Source organism: Chlamydotis macqueenii, chromosome 5, assembly GCF_036417535.1.
Source record: "Chlamydotis macqueenii isolate bChlMac1 chromosome 5, bChlMac1.mat, whole genome shotgun sequence".
In the NCBI taxonomy this organism is placed as follows: domain Eukaryota; kingdom Metazoa; phylum Chordata; class Aves; order Otidiformes; family Otididae; genus Chlamydotis; species Chlamydotis macqueenii.
The window spans coordinates 54,328,172-54,348,545 of NC_141560.1; the positions used below are offsets into that span (position 1 = coordinate 54,328,172).

The 20,374-nt window shown below is 44.1% G+C and overlaps 1 protein-coding gene across 5 annotated transcripts in view; it reads left to right on the forward strand.

The window, feature by feature from the left end:
- LRP5 (LDL receptor related protein 5) overlaps positions 1 to 20,374 on the forward strand; it is a 167,699-nt gene that overhangs the window by 140,154 nt on the left and 7,171 nt on the right. For 2 of the 5 annotated variants that reach the window (XM_086748592.1, XM_086748595.1), the window contains 6 exons: positions 688 to 813; positions 3,268 to 3,504; positions 7,136 to 7,246; positions 13,236 to 13,481; positions 16,822 to 16,961; positions 19,826 to 19,923. In XM_086748592.1, the coding sequence (XP_086604718.1) occupies positions 688 to 813; positions 3,268 to 3,504; positions 7,136 to 7,246; positions 13,236 to 13,481; positions 16,822 to 16,961; positions 19,826 to 19,923 (958 nt within the window). The remainder of the gene's footprint in view (positions 1 to 687; positions 814 to 3,267; positions 3,505 to 7,135; positions 7,247 to 13,235; positions 13,482 to 16,821; positions 16,962 to 19,825; positions 19,924 to 20,374) is intronic. The other 3 variants (XM_086748594.1, XM_086748596.1, XM_086748593.1) reach the window with 2 other exon arrangements.

The window sequence follows — 20,374 nt, forward strand, 5'->3', positions numbered from 1 at the left end:
GCAGGCAGGAAACTGGGTCTCTTCTGACTCTGTTGGCCTGGTGTCCTCAGACAGTGACCTCACTTCTCTGTGTTAGGTGTTTCTTATCCACCTAATGTTCATTTAGAGGGATCCTATTAGGAGGTTTGGGTACTCAGTGCTTCTGGGTAACTGACTTGGGAACACAACCATGTAGCCTCCTATCTTTTAAAAAAAAATCAGCTGTGTGTGCTTATATTGCAGTTTTGTGAGTAACAGGGAAGTCGGGGGCTAGGTATTAAGAGCTCTTAAAAAGAGGATTCCTGAGGATTTTGGGGGTTGGCATTCTGCAGTGACAGGCGAATTCTTGATGCCTGGCTACCCTAGAAATGCAGTTGGGATGTCTAGGTACGCTGTGAATGTGACCTTATCAAATCTGCCTTCTCAGTACTCTTCACCTGAGTTCCCAAATTCTTTTTGGAAGTCCTTTAAAGGTCTCCCTATCACTGTGACTGGGAGAAATGAAGTCCTCATGAAGTAGTAAATCAGCTTTTGGGCACTGAACTGAAAAATCCTGCAAATCCTGAAAAATCCTCCTATTAGTTTGTAGGGAAATCTTTGTTACTCAAACAGAAGTGGTCTGCGAGTGGTTTTGTGAGTTTACACTACCTAGGAGTAGTTATGATGTCTTTTATGCTGTCTAATATTCTTTTCTGTGTGTTTCTCCAGCTGTGCATCCATGCTCCCGTGACAATGGTGGGTGTTCACATATCTGCATTGCCAAAGGGGATGGGACTCCAAGATGTTCATGCCCTGAGCACCTTGTGCTTCTACAAAATCTCTTAACGTGTGGAGGTGAGTTACATTTAACAGTACTGCTGAGCAGTTTACATCAAAAAAGATGGGAGTTGAGGTTGCATTCCAATAAAAAACACACTGTTTTCCTACGCAAGGTGTGTTGTCATGTGTTAAATTGACCTTTGATTCTTCTACTAGCTGTTTTCTGCTTCAATTTTTGAACATAGGTGACTTTTCATTGTGAGCAGAATATTCTTGTTTGACCTTAAAATACTTGCATCTTCTACTGAGATTTTTATAATATTATGACATGACGGTTTGTGCTTTAAGCAAATGCTTGTATGATGATGTTGCATCAACCCGTGATGCCCTAGCAGCAGAAATTGTGCGTATGGTTGTCACGGTATGATACTGCAGTCTTTCAAATGAATTTGGCCTCCTAACGTGAAACACTCTACTATCTAGTTAAGAAATGTAGCCCAAAAGCTCCATTGCAGTCTTTTTTGATTAAGGTAGCTCTCTTTCTACAGTAGACTTTTCATTTAGACATCCCTTTAACAATCCGAGGATTTTTAAAAATTATTACGTTACACTTGCAGAGGGGGTTAAAAACAAAACACAAAAAAAAAAACATTGTTTCTTTTGAGAGACATCCTATCTTAAATCATTTGGCTCTGTTGGTCCTCTTGACTTCTTTTTATGTATTCATTTTGCTGTGGATTTCATTTTCTGGCTGAACTCTGACCTCCCATGGGACAGTCATTTCCATTATAAACTGTTTGCTTTCCCATGACCACAACATGCTATGTGGTTTTAGAGTAGTGGTGGTTACATCTGCGGGGGGGGGAGGAGAGAAGGGAGGGAATCAATCTACTTCTCTTTCTTGCTGTTGCACAACATGGCCAGCGAGATACTCTTACATCCCACTCCTTTATCTTCAGCTGTAAATCTAAAAATTAAAGGACACTCCATTTCAGTGTCTGGTTTTTTTATTCTAATCCTTCACTAAGCCTGCAACAACTTCTTAACCTATCTTTTCTGCTCTAGTAGCAGCAAATGGCCAAAGCCTTGCCATTTATTCCAGTTCAGAGGCTTCCTTTATGCTGGGTTCTGTGTGAAGTCCCTTCCTGAGCCTGGATGTTAGTAAAAGCTCTCTGGGTTTCCAGAGGAGTGTTACCATCCAGTGTCAGAGCACACCTCCAGCTTGCTCAATATTGTTGTCATAGACAGGGTATGATGTGGCACTCTGTTAATCCAAGTGGTAAAACATCTACTTAGAACATTAGGTGGCCACAGCAGCTGTGGGGACTACTGATTGCCTCTATTAACTAATTTAATTACATCACAAGGATTTGACCCAGCAACTTTTTTAAATCAGTGGAAATGTATGTTTGCTGCAGCAGTGTTTTGAGATGGCCCCCTCATTCTGAACATGACTAACTGCTACTGATAACAGCTGAAGGGACTTAGACATTGACTGTTTCTTTCATTGATATTAATGGTGAAAAAGTACGTGCTAATTTCCTGTATGTAAGAATTAGGTGCATTGTTTGCAACAGGTTCTTGATCTGGATTGTCTTAGTCTTTTGACATTCTGAAGAAAGCAACTATGAATGCCTTATTACAGCATAATTGTTGCATTTCTACGTGAGGTTGTAGCTACTGCTTAATGTTATCAGCGTGTGATTGCAACTTGAGCAACGGTATGGATGTGGAATGGACCTTGGGGTCCATGAAAAGTCAAATTTGTCACAGATTTATTAGGTCCAACAAACATAAAAATGGCTGCGCACAAGGTTCTACCCCTGACCCTAGTGAAAAAATGTGAGTTCAGGGCAGGCCTACGGCACTCGTCGCACTACTCTCTGAACCTCCACTGACCCACAGCTGAGAGACTTTCCAGCAGGAGGACTTAGCTTAATATTTGACAGGCTTTTACAGATATATTTTCTCCATTCATATTTTTCATTTTGTGTCTGACTTGGAAATTTGTTTGTGGAGAAACCACTGGAAAAATAGAGAAACAGATACTGTACTAGCAGATGTTATATGTTTCAGCTGTATTCATTGCCAATTAACCCAAAGTGCCAGGGGTTTTTTATGAAGAGTTGTTCCAGGCTAATATAATTGCAGGGATTAGAACTGTGTAGAATGTGGTTTGCAATCACAAATTGACTATTCATTTGATTTTATATGTATGCCAGCGTCTTCCAAAAGGTGACTGTTAGAGCCAAAATAAGTATTTGTAGTTCTTGTCCTTAGTTCTGTGCTTGCCTGCTAGAGCAAAAAGCTTCTTCAGTCAGCACGCATCCAGTTTTTGTTATGAAGTTGGCAAAATTTCATTCCCTGTGCAAAATCATGTTTTCCTCTGTGCTGGAATCTTAATATTGTCACAGAAGAACTGCAGTCCAGGCATACGTGTGTTTTTCTCGTAAAAGTCCATCACATTTTTGCTCTATTGTAAAGGTTAAAATTGAACATACAAATGTGATTCATTTTCTCTTTCTCCAGAACCTCCAACTTGTTCCCCAGACCAGTTTACCTGTGCAACTGGAGAGATTGACTGTATCCCAATGGCATGGCGATGTGATGGATTTCCAGAGTGTGACGACCAGAGTGATGAAGATAATTGCCCCATATGCTCTGCATCCCAGTTCCAGTGTGAGAAAGGACAGTGTATCGATGCACACTTGCGGTGTAATGGAGAAATTGACTGCCAAGATAAATCTGATGAAGTGGATTGTGATAGTAAGATCAATTTTTCTGAATTCACAGTTTTAGTATAAGCATCCATTTGGGATTCTATATGTATATATATCATGATTTGTATGTTTCAAATGGGAAAAAAAAACCTTAGCCATAAGCCTAACTAAGCTATCCACTGATTTTGTCTTTCTTTCCCTTTTTCTTATTCTGTTGCTCAAATTAAATTTCTCTGTAGCTCCATAAATCGCTGGCCATGTAACTATAGATATGGGGGAGATTGGGAAAGTATCTTTAATCCATATTGAGAACAAAAACAGGAAAGAAAAAGGCAAAACTTAGAACATGTTTTTTTTCCCAGCATAATTACCATTTTGGTTTGCACTGTTTCCACGGTGTCCACTTCACCTTTGGGCTGTCCTCACTGCAAGGTACCACAGGGAAGAAGAGATGGACTTAATCCTGTGGCTGAATTGGCTGTTCTGAGAGTTCAGTCTTAGCAAACTGATGCTTATAATCCTAGATGTACCTTTCTAGGAGAAATCTGTGGAATGCCATCCAAGGAAATCTTGCTGTTAAAGCTGCTTTGTATGCAGCCAGTCCAAGTGAGAAGCATGGATGGGTGTGTTTGCATCCTCCTTTAGCTGATGGGAAAACTTGCACATTCTGTGTCTAGTATCAAGGCATAGCTGAAACAGATGCTTGACTATGAGCTGGCACCATTGCTTCTCGTTGCTGTACAGAATTTTAGGAGCCTATTCAGTAGCGTGACTCTTACCCTGTGAAGCCTCAGGACCCTTGTCTCTAGCCACTCAGTGGCTAACCATTGCCAGTGGGCCAGCAGGGTAGATTTTTGTGGACATTTCAATGAGCAATTTTGTGGATTTGCAGTATCTTCTGTAACTCCGAGCCTGCACACCAGAACACCAGTATCTTCTTCGCAAACAAGAAGAGGACCAGCCATGTCCAAGTTCTGTCTTTCTTGTGGAAGGTGGAACTTACTACTTGTACTGCTTCATCAAGAGGCTCTGCTTTGTCCATCATGGAGCCCACATGCAGCATCATGGTGCCATTACCCACACACAGCATCAAAGTGGAACGTGCGTTTGGTCATCTCCCTGTGAAACAAATAGTGGACACTGCTAAGCAACTTAATGCCAGTGTTCTTGGCACCCTATCAACTGTAGGTGCCTGCCTTGCCCTGGACAGGCCCTTGGATGGCACAGATGAGCCTTACAGTCTGGTCTAGAATAGTTGAAGACACGTTTCTTCAGCGGTTGAATGTTCAGTGGTTATATGCCTAGTCTTCTGCACGCACTTGGGCCACCCAAGACTAGACATTTGTCCAGGATGCTGTCTGACACTTCCCTAGAAGGCCTATGAACATGCTCAGTGTCCAGGGTTAGACTGAGGGAGACATGGTAAACATGGCCTCTCTAGTCCTCGGAAATTTTTACAGGCCAAGGCCTGAGTGAGTTCCTAAGAAAAATAACTCTGATAGGCCTTTCCCTTCCCTTAGCATGTGTCAGCCTATAACCCACTGTCTTTGGGGAAGGGAAGGTGGCACAAAGTACATTCTTGTTCTTTGTATGAGGTTTATTAAGGTGCTGAGGCTAACTGGGCTTGACAGAACTTTTCTATTGTACCTCATGCATCAGAGGAATTGCATTCTGGTCAGAGCAGTGGTAATAGCTGCCTTTCCATAGGTCTGAGCTCAATGCCTTAATTCTATCAGAAGCTGATTCTGCTGTCCCCTGGCTTCCGAAGGCATGCTTTTGGAGAGTTAAATCTGAAGCATTGGCAGAGGGATTTCAGACTATGACTAGAAGTGGCCAAAGAAATGTCCCTGGATATGTTCATGCTTCTTGTTCCACATCTTCAAGACTGCGGCTTTCATCTTGAATTTATTATGGCACTGCTAGATGTTCTTCTCATACCCAGTGGAAGTCACAAGGTTTAACAGTCTCTTGATATTGCTACTGGATTACCATGCCATTGAAGAAACTTCATCTCCTGTACAACACAGGTTCAGTGCTCCAGGTTGTCCACTGCTAGATCAAGAAGAAACAAGGATTCCAACAAGGCAGGACAGCAACAAGATACGGCACATAAGAAGGGAAAGGACATTAAAACAGAAATCTTGATGGAAGACAAAGAAGCAGAAGACTGTGGCAAGAATAAGTGGAGGGCTGGCAGTCATTGGCAAATAGAAAGGTGCACACAGAACTTGGCCCTTCTCATAGTGAAAGAACCTAAGTGGTGTGGTGGGAGCTCTAGATGCTTTCTAGATGCCTTCTATGAACATGTGTGTGTTTTGTATGCACTGTGGTACCTTGTGGAGCTGCATCCAACTTACTGTGAACATAACAGTCCAAATCAGGAGCTGATCCTTGTGGCACTCCTAGCTTTCTTCTCCACAGATAATCTAGTTGCCTTATAGGAGAACTGCTCTGCAAACTGGACCACGGCAAAGTAAGTTTGGCTATTCAGGAGGTCCGCTTCACAACACCACCAGTGTTGAAGAAAATAACCTTTCCTGTTTTTGCCTTGAATAACCTCTACTGTGAGCCTTCCAGGATTGCTGGTTACCAGCCCTCATAAGACAATCTCTTTACTGATCATTTAATGTGCTTTGACTTCACAGAGATTCCAAAGTTAATTAACAAGTCCTTTTTGCTGAAACAAAAGCTTCTGAATATGGATAAAAAATAGAACAGTTAGTTAGCAAGGTTATATTATGCAGGGCTACATAAGGTAGTATGGACTTTATAACGTTTTGCAATATGCCAGATTACTATGTTTTGTTAACATGTCAGGTGATCAGCTACACTTACTTATTGTAAGAGATTTCTTGCTGATTTGATCCCAGTTTTGCCCCAACAGGACTGATTTGATGAAGGATGGGGAGTTATGGGATCAGAATTCTATTTTAGCCCTACTGAGTGGGATGCATAGCAACAAGAAGGAAGAATCAGAGACCCCACCTGGAGTACTGTGTCCAGTTCTGGAGCCCCCAACATAAGAAGGACATGGACCAGTTGGAGAAGGTCCAGAGGAGGGCCACGAAGATGATAAGAGGGCTGGAGCACCTCTCTTATGAGGACAGGCTGAGAGAGTTGGGGCTGTTCAGCCTGGAGAAGAGGAGGCTCCGGGGAGACCTGATAGCAGTCTTCCAGTACCTCAAGGGGGCCTACAAGAAAAATCAGGAGAGGCTGTTCAGCAGGGCCTGTTGTGATAGGACGAGGGGTAATGGGTTTAAAATAGAGGGAGGTAGATTTAGATTGGAAATTAGGAAAAAAATTTTTACAATGCAAGTTGTAGAACACTGGACCAGGTTGCCCAGAGAGGTGGTGGAAGCCCCATCCCTGGAAACGTTCAAGGCCAGGCTGGATGAGGCTCTGAGCAACCTGATCTAGTTGGGGATGTCCCTGCTCCTTGCAGGGGGGTTGGACTAGATGACCTTTGAAGGTCCCTTCCAACCCTAAGCATTCTATGATTCTATGATTCTAAATGCAGATTTTCATTTTACCCACAGCAACAAAGCAGGTGTTCTGGTGCCTACCTGGTCATAGTATAAAATGTACTGTGGCTTCATGTCTCACTTCTTTTGGTTTTCTTAAGATGCTCAAATGCTCCCATGCAAGTAGTACTTAATCTTGTCTTTCCTTCTGTGCAGCAGTTTGTCTACCCAATCAGTTTCGGTGTGCAAGCGGCCAGTGCATCCTCCTGAAGCAACAGTGTGACTCCTTTCCAGATTGCATTGACGGTTCTGATGAGCTTTTGTGTGGTAAGGTGTCTTTCCTTGAGATTCAAGTGCTGTGTTCAGGCGTAATGTCCTACATCCCTATGCAGGGCCCCAGTCTTTGTATAGCGATATTCTTTCAGGGAAGGCCTGTGAATCTTAGACAAATACTCTCACAGTTGTATTTGGCTGCTAGGTATCGTCATGCTGTTCCATTGGTTTGTGCGGCAGAAGAATGTGAGCTTGCAGCATGGTGTAGCAAGTCCATAATGCTATTATTCCCGCTAATGCAGGAGCAGCAGTAGTGAAGATGAACTGAAATTCCAATGTTACTTCAAGCTAGTTCCAAAATGCTGTATAGTGTACGACGCTGCCTTGTTTAGATGGGCCTCCAGGGGGCCAGGGACCCCCAGGGGGACCTAATTTGTTGCTGGGGGAAGGGGAGCACAGTTCAGCCGACTGCTGTCAGCATGGCGCCAGTGCCAGCACCGAGGGTCCAGAAGCTGAGGAGGGATCACAGATAAGTGCAAATGAACCTAAACTGCGATCCAATAGCACCCCTGTCGCTCCAGCCAGCAAGCCGGCTTTGTCGGGGGCCCAGCTGAAGTGTCTCTATACCAATGCACGCAGCATGGGGAATAAACGGGAAGAGCTGGAGATGCTTGCACACGAGCAGGGCTACGACCTCATTGGCATCACGGAGACGTGGTGGGATGACACATACGACTGGAGCGTCAACATGGAGGGGTATAGGCTTTTTAGAAAGGACAGGAAGGGGAGACGAGGAGGGGGTGTCGCTCTCTACGTCAGCAACCGGCTGGAGTGTGTGGAGCTCCGCCTGGGGATGGAGGAGGAGCTGACAGAGAGCTTATGGGTCAAGATTAGAGGATGGGGACGGACAGGGGACGTCACGGTAGGGGTCTGTTACAGGCCGCCTGGCCAGGAAGATAGAGCGGACGAAGTGCTCTATAGGCAGATAGGAGCGCCTCACGGTCACAGGCCCTGGTCCTCATGGGGGACTTCAACCACCCTGACATCTGTTGGAGAGACAACACGGCAGGGCACAGGCAGTCCAGGAGGTTCCTGGAATGCGTGGACAACAACTTCCTCCTGCAGGCGATAGAGGAGCCGACAAGGAGGGGTGCCATGCTCGACCTTGTGCTCACCAACAGGGAGGGACTGGTCGGGGATGTGAAACTAAAGGACAGCCTTGGCTGCAGCGACCATGACATGGTGGAGTTCAAGATCCACGGGGCAGCAAGGAAAATACATGGCAAGCTCTCTGCCCTAGACTTCAGGAAGGCGGACTTCGGCCTCTTCAGGGACCTGATGGGCCAGGTGCCATGGGAGGAGGCCCTGGAGGGAAGAGGGGCCCAGGAAAGTTGGTCCATATTCAAGGAGCACCTCCTCCAAGCTCAGCAGAGGTGCATCCCGATGAAAAACAAGTCGGGCAAAAAGGCCAGGAGGCCGTCGTGGATGAGCAAGGAGCTCCTGGACCAACTGAAAGTGAAAAAGGAAGCCTATAGAGGGTGGAAGTGGGGACAGGTAGCCTGGGAGGACTACAAAGAGGCTGTGCAAGTGGCCAGGGATAAGGTAAGGAAGGCCAAAGTCCTGGCAGAACTGAATCTGGCCAGGGATATAAAATGTAACAGGAAGAGCTTTTATAGGTACGTAGGGGACAAAAGAAAGTCCAGGGTAAATGTAGGCCCCCTCCAGCAGGGAACTGGTGTCCTGGTTACCCAGGACATGGAGAAGGCTGAAGTTCTCAATTACTTTTTTGCCTCGGTTTTCACCGACAAGAGTTCCTGTCCCACCGCCCAAGCTGTAGAAGGTGCAAGCAGGGACTGCGAGAATGAAGAACTGCCCATTGTACTGGAAGAGCAGGTTCGGGATCATCTAAGGAACCTGAAGGTGCACAAGTCCATGGGTCCTGATGAGATCCATCCATGGGTCCTGAGGGAACTGGTGAATGAAGTTGCCAAGCCACTGGCTATTGTATTTGAGAAGTCGTGGCGGTCTGGTGAGGTCCCTGATGACTGGAAGAGAGGGAACATAACCCAAATTTTTAAAAAGGGGAATAAGGAGGACCCAGGTAACTACAGGCCGATCAGCCTCACCTCTGTGCCTGGCAAGGTCATGGACCAGATTCTCCTGGAAACCATGCTAAGGCACATGAGGAGCAAGGAGCTGGTTGGTGACAGCCAACATGGCTTCACCAAGGGCAGATCGTGCCTGACCAATTTGGTGGCCTTCTATGACGGGGTGATGGCATCGGTGGACAAGGGACAAGCAACTGACATCATCTACCTGGACTTGTGCAAAGCTTTTGACACTGTCCCGCACGACATCCTTCTCTCTAAACTAGAGAGACATGGGTGTGATGGATGGACCACTCGGTGGATAAGGAGTTGGCTGGATGGCCGCACTCAGAGAGTGGTGGTCAACGGCTCAATGTCCAAGTGGAGACCGGTCACGAGTGGCGTCCCTCAGGGGTCCGTGCTGGGCCCGGCCCTGTTCAACATCTTTGTCGGCGACATGGACAGTGAGATAGAGTGCACCCTCAGCAAGTTCGCCGACGACACCAAGTTGTGTGGTGCCGTCGACAGGCTGGAAGGGGAGGGATGCCATCCAGAGGGACCTTGACAGGCTGGAGAGGTGGGCCCGTGCCAACCTCATGAAGTTTAAGCAGGCCAAGTGCAAGGTCCTGCACCTGGGTCATGGCAATCCCAGGCACAAATACAGGCTGGGCGGGGAATGGATTGAGAGCAGCCCTGAGGAGAAGGACTTGGGAGTGCTGGTGGACGAGAAGCTCAACATGAGCAGGCAATGCGCCCTTGCGGCCCAGAAGGCCAACCGCATCCTGGGCTGCATCAAGAGAAGCGTGGCCAGCAGGTCGAGGGAGGTGATTCTCCCCCTCTACTCTGCCCTGATGAGACCCCACCTGGAGTACTGTGTCCAGTTCTGGAGCCCCCAGCACAAAAAGGACATGGACCAGTTGGAGAAGGTCCAGAGGAGGGCCACAAAGATGATAAAAGGGCTGGAGCACCTCTTATGAGGACAGGCTGAGAGAGTTGGGGCTGTTCAGCCTGGAGAAGAGGAGGCTCCAGGGAGACCTGATAGCGGTCTTCCAGTACCTCAAGGGGGCCTACAAGAAAGATGGGGAAAGGCTGTTTAGTAGGGCCTGTTACGATAGGACGAGAGGTAATAATGGTTTTAAAATAGAGGGGGGTAGATTTAGATTAGAAATTAGGAAAAAAATTTTTATGATGAGAGCTATAGAACACTGGAACAGGTTGCCCAGAAAGGTGGTGGAGGCCCCATCTCTGGAAACGTTCAAGGCCAGGCTGGATGAGGCTCTGAGCAACCTGACCTAGTCAGGGATGTCCCTGCTCCTTGCAGGGGGGTTGGACTAGATGACCTTTGAAGGTCCCTTCCAACCCTTATGATTCTATGATTCTATGATTCTAATTCTGCTATGCTCAGTACCTTGGAACTTGCAGAGCTGCTGCTAAGCTTCGGGTGGCTTTTAAAAATGCACAGCCCTATCCACTGCAATTACAGGTTCAAGCTGGAGGGTAATTATGTGGAGGAGCTAGCATGCAATGAGCAAGTGTCCACAAGAGACCACAGGCTGGTCTCTTGAAGTGCAGGTAGGACAAGAATATACAGAGAAACCTTGTTTTTTCTGGGCAAAATGTTACTTTGAATTCTCATGGCAGTAGGTATGTGCAAGTTACAGGCACGCTGGTGGCAGTTGCTGTATCAGTCCTTAGCACGGTCTGTTTTTTTGCAGTCCGAAGTGGACAGTAAAATTGTGCTCTGCTTGCAGTTTCTCTGTTCTTGCACCATAGAGGTGACTAGTGCATGAAGTTTTCAGGCAGTGGGACAGATAAAGGGAGCATTTAGTAGCTCATGAATGGTTTAGCGAAATAGTTGGAACATAGCATTTTAGAACAAAAGCAAATAGATGTGCTGATCTGTCAGTAGTTTATTCTGAACAAATACCTTTTGCTGGGTTTGTGTAGAGAAATGTTGCACTTTGCTTAATAACGTTGCCTTGGCTAATGGCAAGGTTTTTAATATCTTAGAGTCTTGTCAGGTTTTGAAGCACCATTCGTCAGAAGCTGTGCCATTGCTGGGATGAGAGGACAGGTCACCATGTCTGGTCAGGGTAACCTTGTTTCTTCCTTCCATCTTCATGGTGGGTACAGCAAGGAAAGGTGTCTTTAATGAGCAAGAGTGGTGAAAGGAGCCCAAGTGGTGAATAAAAGAAAAGGCTAAAAGAATGGTGACAAAAACTCTTTAGTTCTCCTGTTGGAAATACCAGACTGAACGTGCTTCTCATGCTTCTCCCACACCTTCCATTTGTCTCTCAGCTCTCACCCAGTTCCTCCAATTCCCTGGATAATGTAAAGCCACTTCTTCCTTTTTTTTTAGTTTATTTTCTTTGTGCACTTGGCAAAGTTTTGCACTGCCAAGTTAATGCAGCTGTTTCCTGTTTTCACTTTGGGTCCAGTCCTGCAATTAGGTCCTAACTAATTTAAATGGGTCTTTATGTAGACATAAGACCGGTCTCCTCTGGAGTCTGTTTGTGGAACAGAGCATTCTGTGGTTTCTTGCTTGACTGACGGAAAGAAATCAAGGAGGGAATAAAAATGATTGCTACTTCCTAGATAAGGATCTTGCATTCAAAAGAAGCTAGGTTTAACCAAAATGAGAATTGTGTGTTTTAAATTAGCTAATTTGGGAACATGTTTTAATTTTGGTTTTGGTTTTTTTTTCTGGTACCGTATCTGAACTAATCTGACTATCTGAAACTTAGGGCCTTAGCTGACATAAAAGCTGTCATGCACTAATAGGTGTGAAAAGTAGATAAAGACTTCAAGACAGAAATTAATTCTTGAGGCTGAGCTGAGTTTGTTGGTAGATCTTTGCATTTTTAAGTTTACTGCTAGATCTTTTTATTTCCTTTATCTTCCTTTTCATATTTCAGTTATTTTTCATTCTGTTCTACTGAAGGGAATGAAACCAGAACCACTGGAGAAAAATTTTAAGTGAAGGCTCAAATCTTACATAAACCATTTCACTTCTTACAACTTCATTAAGGGGGGAAGAGGTCTATAGTTTGATCTGAACATGTAAAATTGATAGGCCTTAGCCAAGTGTATTTTTATTTTTTTCACTTTATGAATATATATATTTGTGTATGTAAAAAAAAAAAGTTGTGTGAATTACGTGGAAAGAATGGTTTTCACTGAAGAATGTCACATATGCGAAAAACATAGAGGTGTCAGGTTTATTTGGCAAGAATTTTGAATGTGTTAGCCACAGCTGGCGGAGAGACGTGATACATAGCTCATTTCAAATACTGCTGTGCTTTTTATTATTCAACATTGGGCTATATAAGGGAAAAATAAATAAGAAGTAGAAGGTATTTGAGATATTCTGGATTCTACATTTTCCTTCCAATTTGTAAGGCTTTTTTTTTCAGAAAGCAAGTCATATTTTAGGATGGAAAAGTATTCTATTTTAAGGCCTATATTAGCTAGGAAGACATCTGCTGCTTAATACATATGGTAGTTTCTCTACTGGTAAAATCTTTTCATTTTTTAATGTTGTTGTTAGCCCAAATGGCTTTTGAGAGAGCAGATTCCTCTCTGATTAAGGACTTCATGTTTATAAGTGTCCTATATCCTTAACACATAGACTTTGTCGAGGGAAGGAAAGGAAACTTTCTAGGCTGTTGTTAGATCAAGATAGTAAGTAATCCTCTTAGGAGATTAATTGCTAGACAGAAAGGAGAGTACCTTGCTAGTAGTGCTTTATGTATGTGAAGGGGAAGAGGAGGCATGAAGTCCTGTGCATTGAGTCAGAATATATGGAGTTACAGATGCCTGAGTGTGATGCGGATACTTTCAGAGACGCTGTGTGAATCACTATGAGCTGACTGATTTGCTGCATGAGCTCCAGAACAGCAACGTATATATTGCCCCATGTTTAATGACCCCTTTTCATTTCCCTTCTCTCTTTCCAGAAAAAACAAAGCCAGCCTCAGATGAGTCGCAGCCACACAGTAGTGCCATCGGTCCTGTCATTGGTATAATACTGTCACTTTTTGTCATGGGAGGAATGTACTTTGTTTGCCAGCGAGTGGTGTGTCAACGCTACGCCGGGCCCAATAGTCCTTTTCCACATGAGTATGTCAGTGGCACCCCTCACGTCCCTCTTAATTTTATTGCTCCAGGAAGTTCTCAACATGGCACTTTTACTGGTAAGGATGGTAAGGACCTTGCATCTAATCAGTACCATTACATTGTCCAAATTTGCAGTTTTACAGGTTATTAAGAGTGCTAGATGTGGAGTTTTCAAAGAGCAGAAATTAGATGTTGTTGATCTACTCAGTGGTTTTGGTATAAAACAGTCATTTGGATCAGATACGCAAAATCTATTCATGCATTTCATTAGGCATCTTGGCAGATTTTCAAATGCTATTTTTGTGCTAGGCTGCGTCTGCACAGGTATCTGTCTTTTTGATAGAGAATCTTTTGCCAGTGAAAACATCCTCTTTAAGTAGTTCATTCTGGTGTATGTAATAAAACCTGAATTTTGTATAGTGCTTCTTACCTAAGGTCTGCAAAACACTATGAAGAGTCGTGAACCACATGCAATATTGGAAACTAAGAATGCATGTGCCATTCAGCATTCTAGTGAGAGCTTTATTGAGTTGTTCTTTGTGTCTTGTACTCAGATATCCTTGATTCTGTCCTGTCCATCAAAAGTCTTTACACAGTTTTGTCCTGTCTGTTCAGGATAGATAAGTTATTCTGCAGAGAGAAAAGTTAAACAGCTTAGTTTACTATAATACAAAAAAGCAAGGGATGAACCTCCCTCCCCACAGTTACAGCAGCAAATGTGGAAGAACATGAGCAGTCTGGGTGCGGTTTGTAGTCTGGCTGCTCATTACCTGAAGTGTCATGAAAACATCCCCTTTGGTTTAGCCCACCTCTGAGACAACTTTCCTGTTTGCTTTTGGACAAAGTATTTATTCTCTCTGTGTCTCTGTCCTTCATCTGTAAAAGAGCAAATCTCGCAAAGGACTCAAAAGTGTCCATTCGGAGAAGTGCTGCTGAAGTCGAAGGAGGACTTGAAGTATACATCAAAGCTCAGGATAGTCAGCTCGTAGATAAGAATCCAGAAACCTCATATAGACGTCAAAGTAAACACTTAAATGATGTACCTGAAATTATTTTACAAATGTAAAATAGACTTTTCGTAGAGGAAATAGCTAATTCTTAGCTACAAAGCCCTGAGACAAAAGAGTATCTGTTCATATTGTTCAGGAAGCTGGAAAGTAAATGTTTGCCTGTAAACCTGTGAGACAGGGTCAGAATACAAGAAATCCAGACTTCAGAGGGCTTGGAGTCGGCTTTTCATGTCAGCTGAAAATCAGATAAATTATAAACTTAAAGACAAATGAAAAGATATGGCACTTCTTCATATTAAACAAACTTTTGAGATGTGCTAATTGTTGTTTTATTCTAGCCATGACTTTGAAGATAACCAGATACAGCTTAGGTTTAGCCTTTCTCGCACTTTAATGACTGTGGTCAGCTGTTCCTGCTTAAATTATGGGTTTATGGTTATTGAGAGGTTTTTTGTGGTAGGAAATAAAATTTGAGGATGAAATCATTACAGGAGGTGTTTTAAATTGGACTTCACATTAACACTTCTTTAATTAAAGCAAGTGGTCTGTACCTCTGTAGGTGCTAAACTAAGCTGTCATTCTGATTCTCATCTGTATTTGTTAGATTTTTCTAATCCATATTGCTGTGACAGATTACAAGAGCTGAAAATAATACCATTGATGTTAATTCTCAGAAAAATATGTAGGTTCCTAATACTATGGCATTTCCAAAAAGATAAATAGTCATGAATGACGATTACAAATAAAGTCACTCTGCTTGTAATAAGTATTTCCTGAATCTGAAAAATTTCTGAAAACTTCGCAAACTAAACTCTTCTGTTAGCACTGAATAGTCTGACAGGAAGAAGCTGAAAATATGTTGTCTAATTTAAGTGTATGTTGGAGTAAAAGAGATCTGAGAATGTTGTCTTCCCTTTTCATGTCACCCAGGTTTCCTTCCTTATGCTTCTGCTGATTTTCCGTTGAAGCAGTGATTTTTTTTCAATACAAATAATTATTTTTTGCTGTTCATAGAATCATAGAATAGTTAGGGCTGGAAGGGACCTTTAAAGGTCATCTAGTCCAACCCCACCACTGCAAGGAGCAGGGACATCTCCAACCACATCAGGTTGCTCAGAGCCCTGTCCAACCTGGCCTTGAATGTTTCCAGGGATGGGGCATCCACCACCTCTCTGGGCAACCTGTGCCAGCATTCCACGACCCTCATTGTAAAAAATTTTTTCCTAATATCTAATCTGAATGTACCTCCCTCTATTTAGAAACCATTACCCCTCGTCCTATCACAACAGGCCCCGCTAAAGAGTTTTTCCCCGTCTTTCCTGTAGGTCCCCTTTAGGTACTGGAAGGCCACTATAAGGTCTCCCCAGAGCCTTCTCTTCTCCAGGCTGAATAGCCCCAACTCTCTCAGCCTGTCCTCACAGGGGAGGTGCTCCAGCTCTCTGATCATCTTCGTGGCCCTCTCTGGACTCTCTCCAACTGGTCCATGTCCTCCTTATGTTGGGGGCTCCAGATCTGGAGCTGGCTCATGTTGAGCTTCTCGTCCACCAGCACTCCCAAGTCCTTCTCCTCAGGGCTGCTCTCAATCCATTCCCTGCCCAGCCTGTATTTGTGCCTGGGATTGCCATGACCCAGGTGCAGGACCTTGCACTTGGCCTGCTTGAACTTCATGAGGTTGGCACGGGCCCACCTCTCCAGCCTGTCAAGGTCCCTCTGGATGGCATCCCTCCCTTCCAGCCTGTCGACGGCACCACACAACTTGGTGTCATTGGTGAACTTGCTGAGGGTGCACTCTATCCCACTGTCCATGTTGCCGACAAAGATGTTGAACAGGGCCGGGCCCAGCACGGACCCCTGAGGGACGCCACTCGTGACCGGTCTCCACATGGACATTGAGCCGTTGACCACCACTCTCTGAGTGCGGCCATCCAGCCAATTCCTTATCCACCGAGTGGTTCATCCATCACATCCATTTGACAGTTGTTCATGTACTTGCAATTGAATTTCTTTGGATGGAAATGAAAACCTTGGAGGTCTCTAGCTTGTTTTTCTTGGGCAATGTATAATGCTTTTTGTCCATATGCCTGAGTTTGTTTAATTGGCAAATTTCTTAGTTAACAATTTGGGTGAAAAGTTTGGATCAACTGTTCTAGAGATGCCTTTCTCAACAGAGTGTGAGAGCAGATTGTGAGGAGTTTAGTGCTGCAGTGAGACAATATGTGGTCTACGGGTGAAATATTTTCTTTACAAAATACATTGTTCCTTGTAATCTTTAAGTTCTTAATGTAAAACACTGTTCCCAAAGTGACAACCAGTAGCATTGCACAGGTTTGCCAAGCTGTGGATTTGTTTTCTGTTTTGCACTGGTAGATAAAATTGTGGTTTACCAAACCTTGTTTTCCTCTCTGTTTAACTGCAGGCATCTCTTGTGGAAAGTCCATGATTAGCTCCATGAGTCTCATGGGAGGAAGCAGTGGTGCCCCCTTATATGACAGAAACCATGTTACTGGAGCTTCTTCAAGTAGCTCATCCAGCACTAAAGCCACTTTCTACCCACAGGTAAGTCTTGAGAATATACCTGCAAGTTAGATATCTCCCACTTCTGAAGAAAAGGAAGATGAAAATTTGTGCTACTAAACAGAATGCTGGTAACGGTTGTTCTTGGGTGTTACTGTTTATGATACACAGGCCCAGGCCAGCACTCACTGAACTTCACAAAAGGGCTTTGTTGTAGTCCATCAGGATTACTCAATGCTATACGGTGCCTAAAACGTTTTGTTATTAGAGTGATACTCAGCTGGGTTGTTCCTAGGCACTCCTGTCTTACTCCCTTGGAGATGCCACCTCCTTTGTTCTTTGTAAACTCTGATGTCAGTGGCCCACTGACATTTTGCACTGCGTAGTGCTGCAGGCACACATGGATTAAAAAGACAAACAAGACACAACAGGACTGGAATGCAGACACGTAAGAAATAAGCTTGGCTTGCTGTTTAGATAAAGTGTCGCATGTTGATTCAGAAAACCAAGTGCATGCACTGGGAGAAAACACTGGTACCTTTTTTCAGCTGTAATTTAGCTCCATTTCTGGCTTTTAACTCTTGGAAGTGCCCCCATATGAATTACGAATTCAAAGATGTACAGTGTGAATGGAAGTGATTCTCTAAGACTATGTAGGAGATGTACACATGTTACTGTTTGCCAGCGTTTTGTCGTATGTTTTTTTCCTTGGTGCTTCTGAGCAACACATACATTGACTCTTCTGTTCACACAAGCTTGCAGAGACAATCTGCTAGCTACCGAGGTGATTTTTCAGTAGTATTTCATCAGGGGCCCACATATTGTGTGCATTTGCGTTTACGTGTAAACTGTTGTGCTGTGCATGGGCATTTTGATCGATAGTCTTTTGACCAGTGGCAAATGTGCTCTCTCTACCCTTTAAGAAGCACAAAGATGGAAAGGAGAGGCTTGTGAGCTTATCTTTTGGTAAGGTAAAATTGGTTACTTATTTCTCGCATTACCTTCTCAGTGAAGCCATCACAAAGCTGGCACAGCCAGCAGATGTTTGGAACTCAGCAGCTCTGCTAACTTAGCTTGTCTCTTGCTTCACCAGTGTCTCTGTAACGTACTGAGCAATTCCATGCTAGTACCTGACTGATGTGTCAGTGCCGCACTAGAAAGGATGAACAGAAAAAACATAGCTGAATTTATATTAAAAAAACCCGTACTTAAATAATCTTGAAAGAGGAGAGAAGCCCAAGAGCTGATCTGCCTGTGCCGTTCTATGGGATCTGTGTTGGCCAAAAGATCAACTCTTCCATTGGACTTCAAGCGTAAGCTAATCTGGCTGTTACTGGGAATTCTTCCACACTTTCCGCTCTGGGCTCTGTTAGCCAGGGCTTGCAGGGACAATACCAGGCTTTCCTTCAGGAAAGGCATGCTGGATTCTTAGAAGGAAGCTGTCGCAAGGGCTTTGTTACACTGAAGTTACTGCATAATCCAAGTATTTTTGTCAGTTCTACCTGGTAGCTAATTACCCAGCTTTAGGTTAATCATAAAAATGAGAGATCTGAGCATCTAGTTGTCTTGGCTTGTTTTGTTTTGTTTTCTTTAACACACCTTAGTGGTACTAAGATGGCCCAGTGAACAGAAACTAGGAAAGAATTTATGCCAATGGATTTATGCCAGTTTATATACCCGAGAACCTGGCTGCAGGCATCCTGGCCAGCGCTGCTGTATTTAATCTGAACGTGAAGTGGTGTTGATGCAGCTCAGGGTGCTAGTAGGAGAGAATCCAGAAGTAGCATGCAGTGCTCCTCCAAGGAAGAGGATTTCTGGAAGATACTGTTCGGGTAACTACTCATCGTTCCCCACAGCTGGCAATGGGTGGTATTGAAGCTTGTCTCACCTCACGTGAGTGTGGGTGCAGGGCTTGTCAGTGTTGGTAACAATGAGCTCAACTCAATGGCCAGGAATCATTTTGCTGGATGCTGCAGGGTGAAGACCAAAACAGCGATCTCCACTGCAGTGATTTTACAGTATTACTGTGAGAGAAGAGCAGAGGCAGAGGAAGGATGCCATCATGGTCACTGTGAGCAGCCATGGCTTGGCAGAATACCCAGGACAGTCTGTGTACAAGATGTGCACATCAGTAGCAGGGCTCTACCATCAACAGCAATGCTGTAATTTTCCACACTGGAAGGGCTGAAGCGCTCTCCTTGTTTTCAGGCCAGTGTCCTGCTAGCTGTGTCAGGGGTTCTGCTTCCTGCTAGAGTAAGAATCCTGAAGGATTCTGAAGCATAAGAAACTATTTTCTTAAGGTGAGGGTTACCAGCAACCATGTATATGCACACACAGGGTAGGGCAGGCTATAACTGGTTTTTTAGCTCTTAGACTCTTTGCTTTGTGAACTGGGACAAAATTATGTGTTTACAGAACAGCAGTAAAATGAAATATTCAGAGAAGGATGGAGTTGTATTAGTTATAGTAAAGGAACTTGGCCTCCTGACAGTGGCCCATTGACTGAGGGTACATTTAGGGACTGCGAGTGGAAGAGACTTTATTTACATTAGCATCTGCTGAGGATGACATCAGTCCTTACATCCAAGGAAGTGCACTGAGATTCAGCAAAATTGAGTCTAATTTCTAGCTTTTCCCCAGTTTTCCAGCGTAGTGATGGATGTGGCAAGGAAGAAAATTCCCTACACTGTGAGAACTTTGAAGGCCTGCAGTGCACCTAAGCCCGGAGTAAAGTCTTGTAATGAACTTACATGATCTTTAAAAATGCATTAACCCACCCAAGCAGCAAGGAGGGGAAACTAAAATAAGGATGAGTGACAGGGTGAAGGCATAAATAATACATTGAAAATAAGTACAGTTGTATCATTAACCCAAACCTTTGCACTGCTTTTTCCTGTTCTTCCTAGATCTTGAACCCGCCTCCTTCCCCAGCTACCGATCGCTCCCTGTATAACGCAGAGATGTTTTATTCCTCAAACATTCCTTCAACCACGAGATCTTACAGGTACAGCTCAGATAAAGAGGTTTGATAAATCTTCTCTTGATCTGTCCTTGAGTTTTGGATCTTAAGCAAAATGTTCTTGTTCAGACTTTACCTTGTTTAAAAAAACCTTTCCCTCTCTTAATGAATTAATACTCAAATGGAGGTGATGCCAGTTTTGATGTTAAACACTGGCTTTGTGTTCTTGTTTTGACACAGCAGGGTTTAGCGCCTCTCAATATGGTGTTGCTGAGTAACAATGCAATGTGAATAGATTTTATTGCTGTGCAGCAGTCACTTAGCATCCTCCGTAGAGAAGGTTGGTGTTTTCAGTCAAGCTATTTGTTAGTGACCGAGCTAAATGGTCATGGTGGTCTCCTCTGGCTGCTCGGGGGCTGGAAGAATGCACTGCTGGCTGAGGGTAGTCGTGCCATTCAAACTTAACACAGTTCAGGTGCTTCTTGTTGGAGTCCTA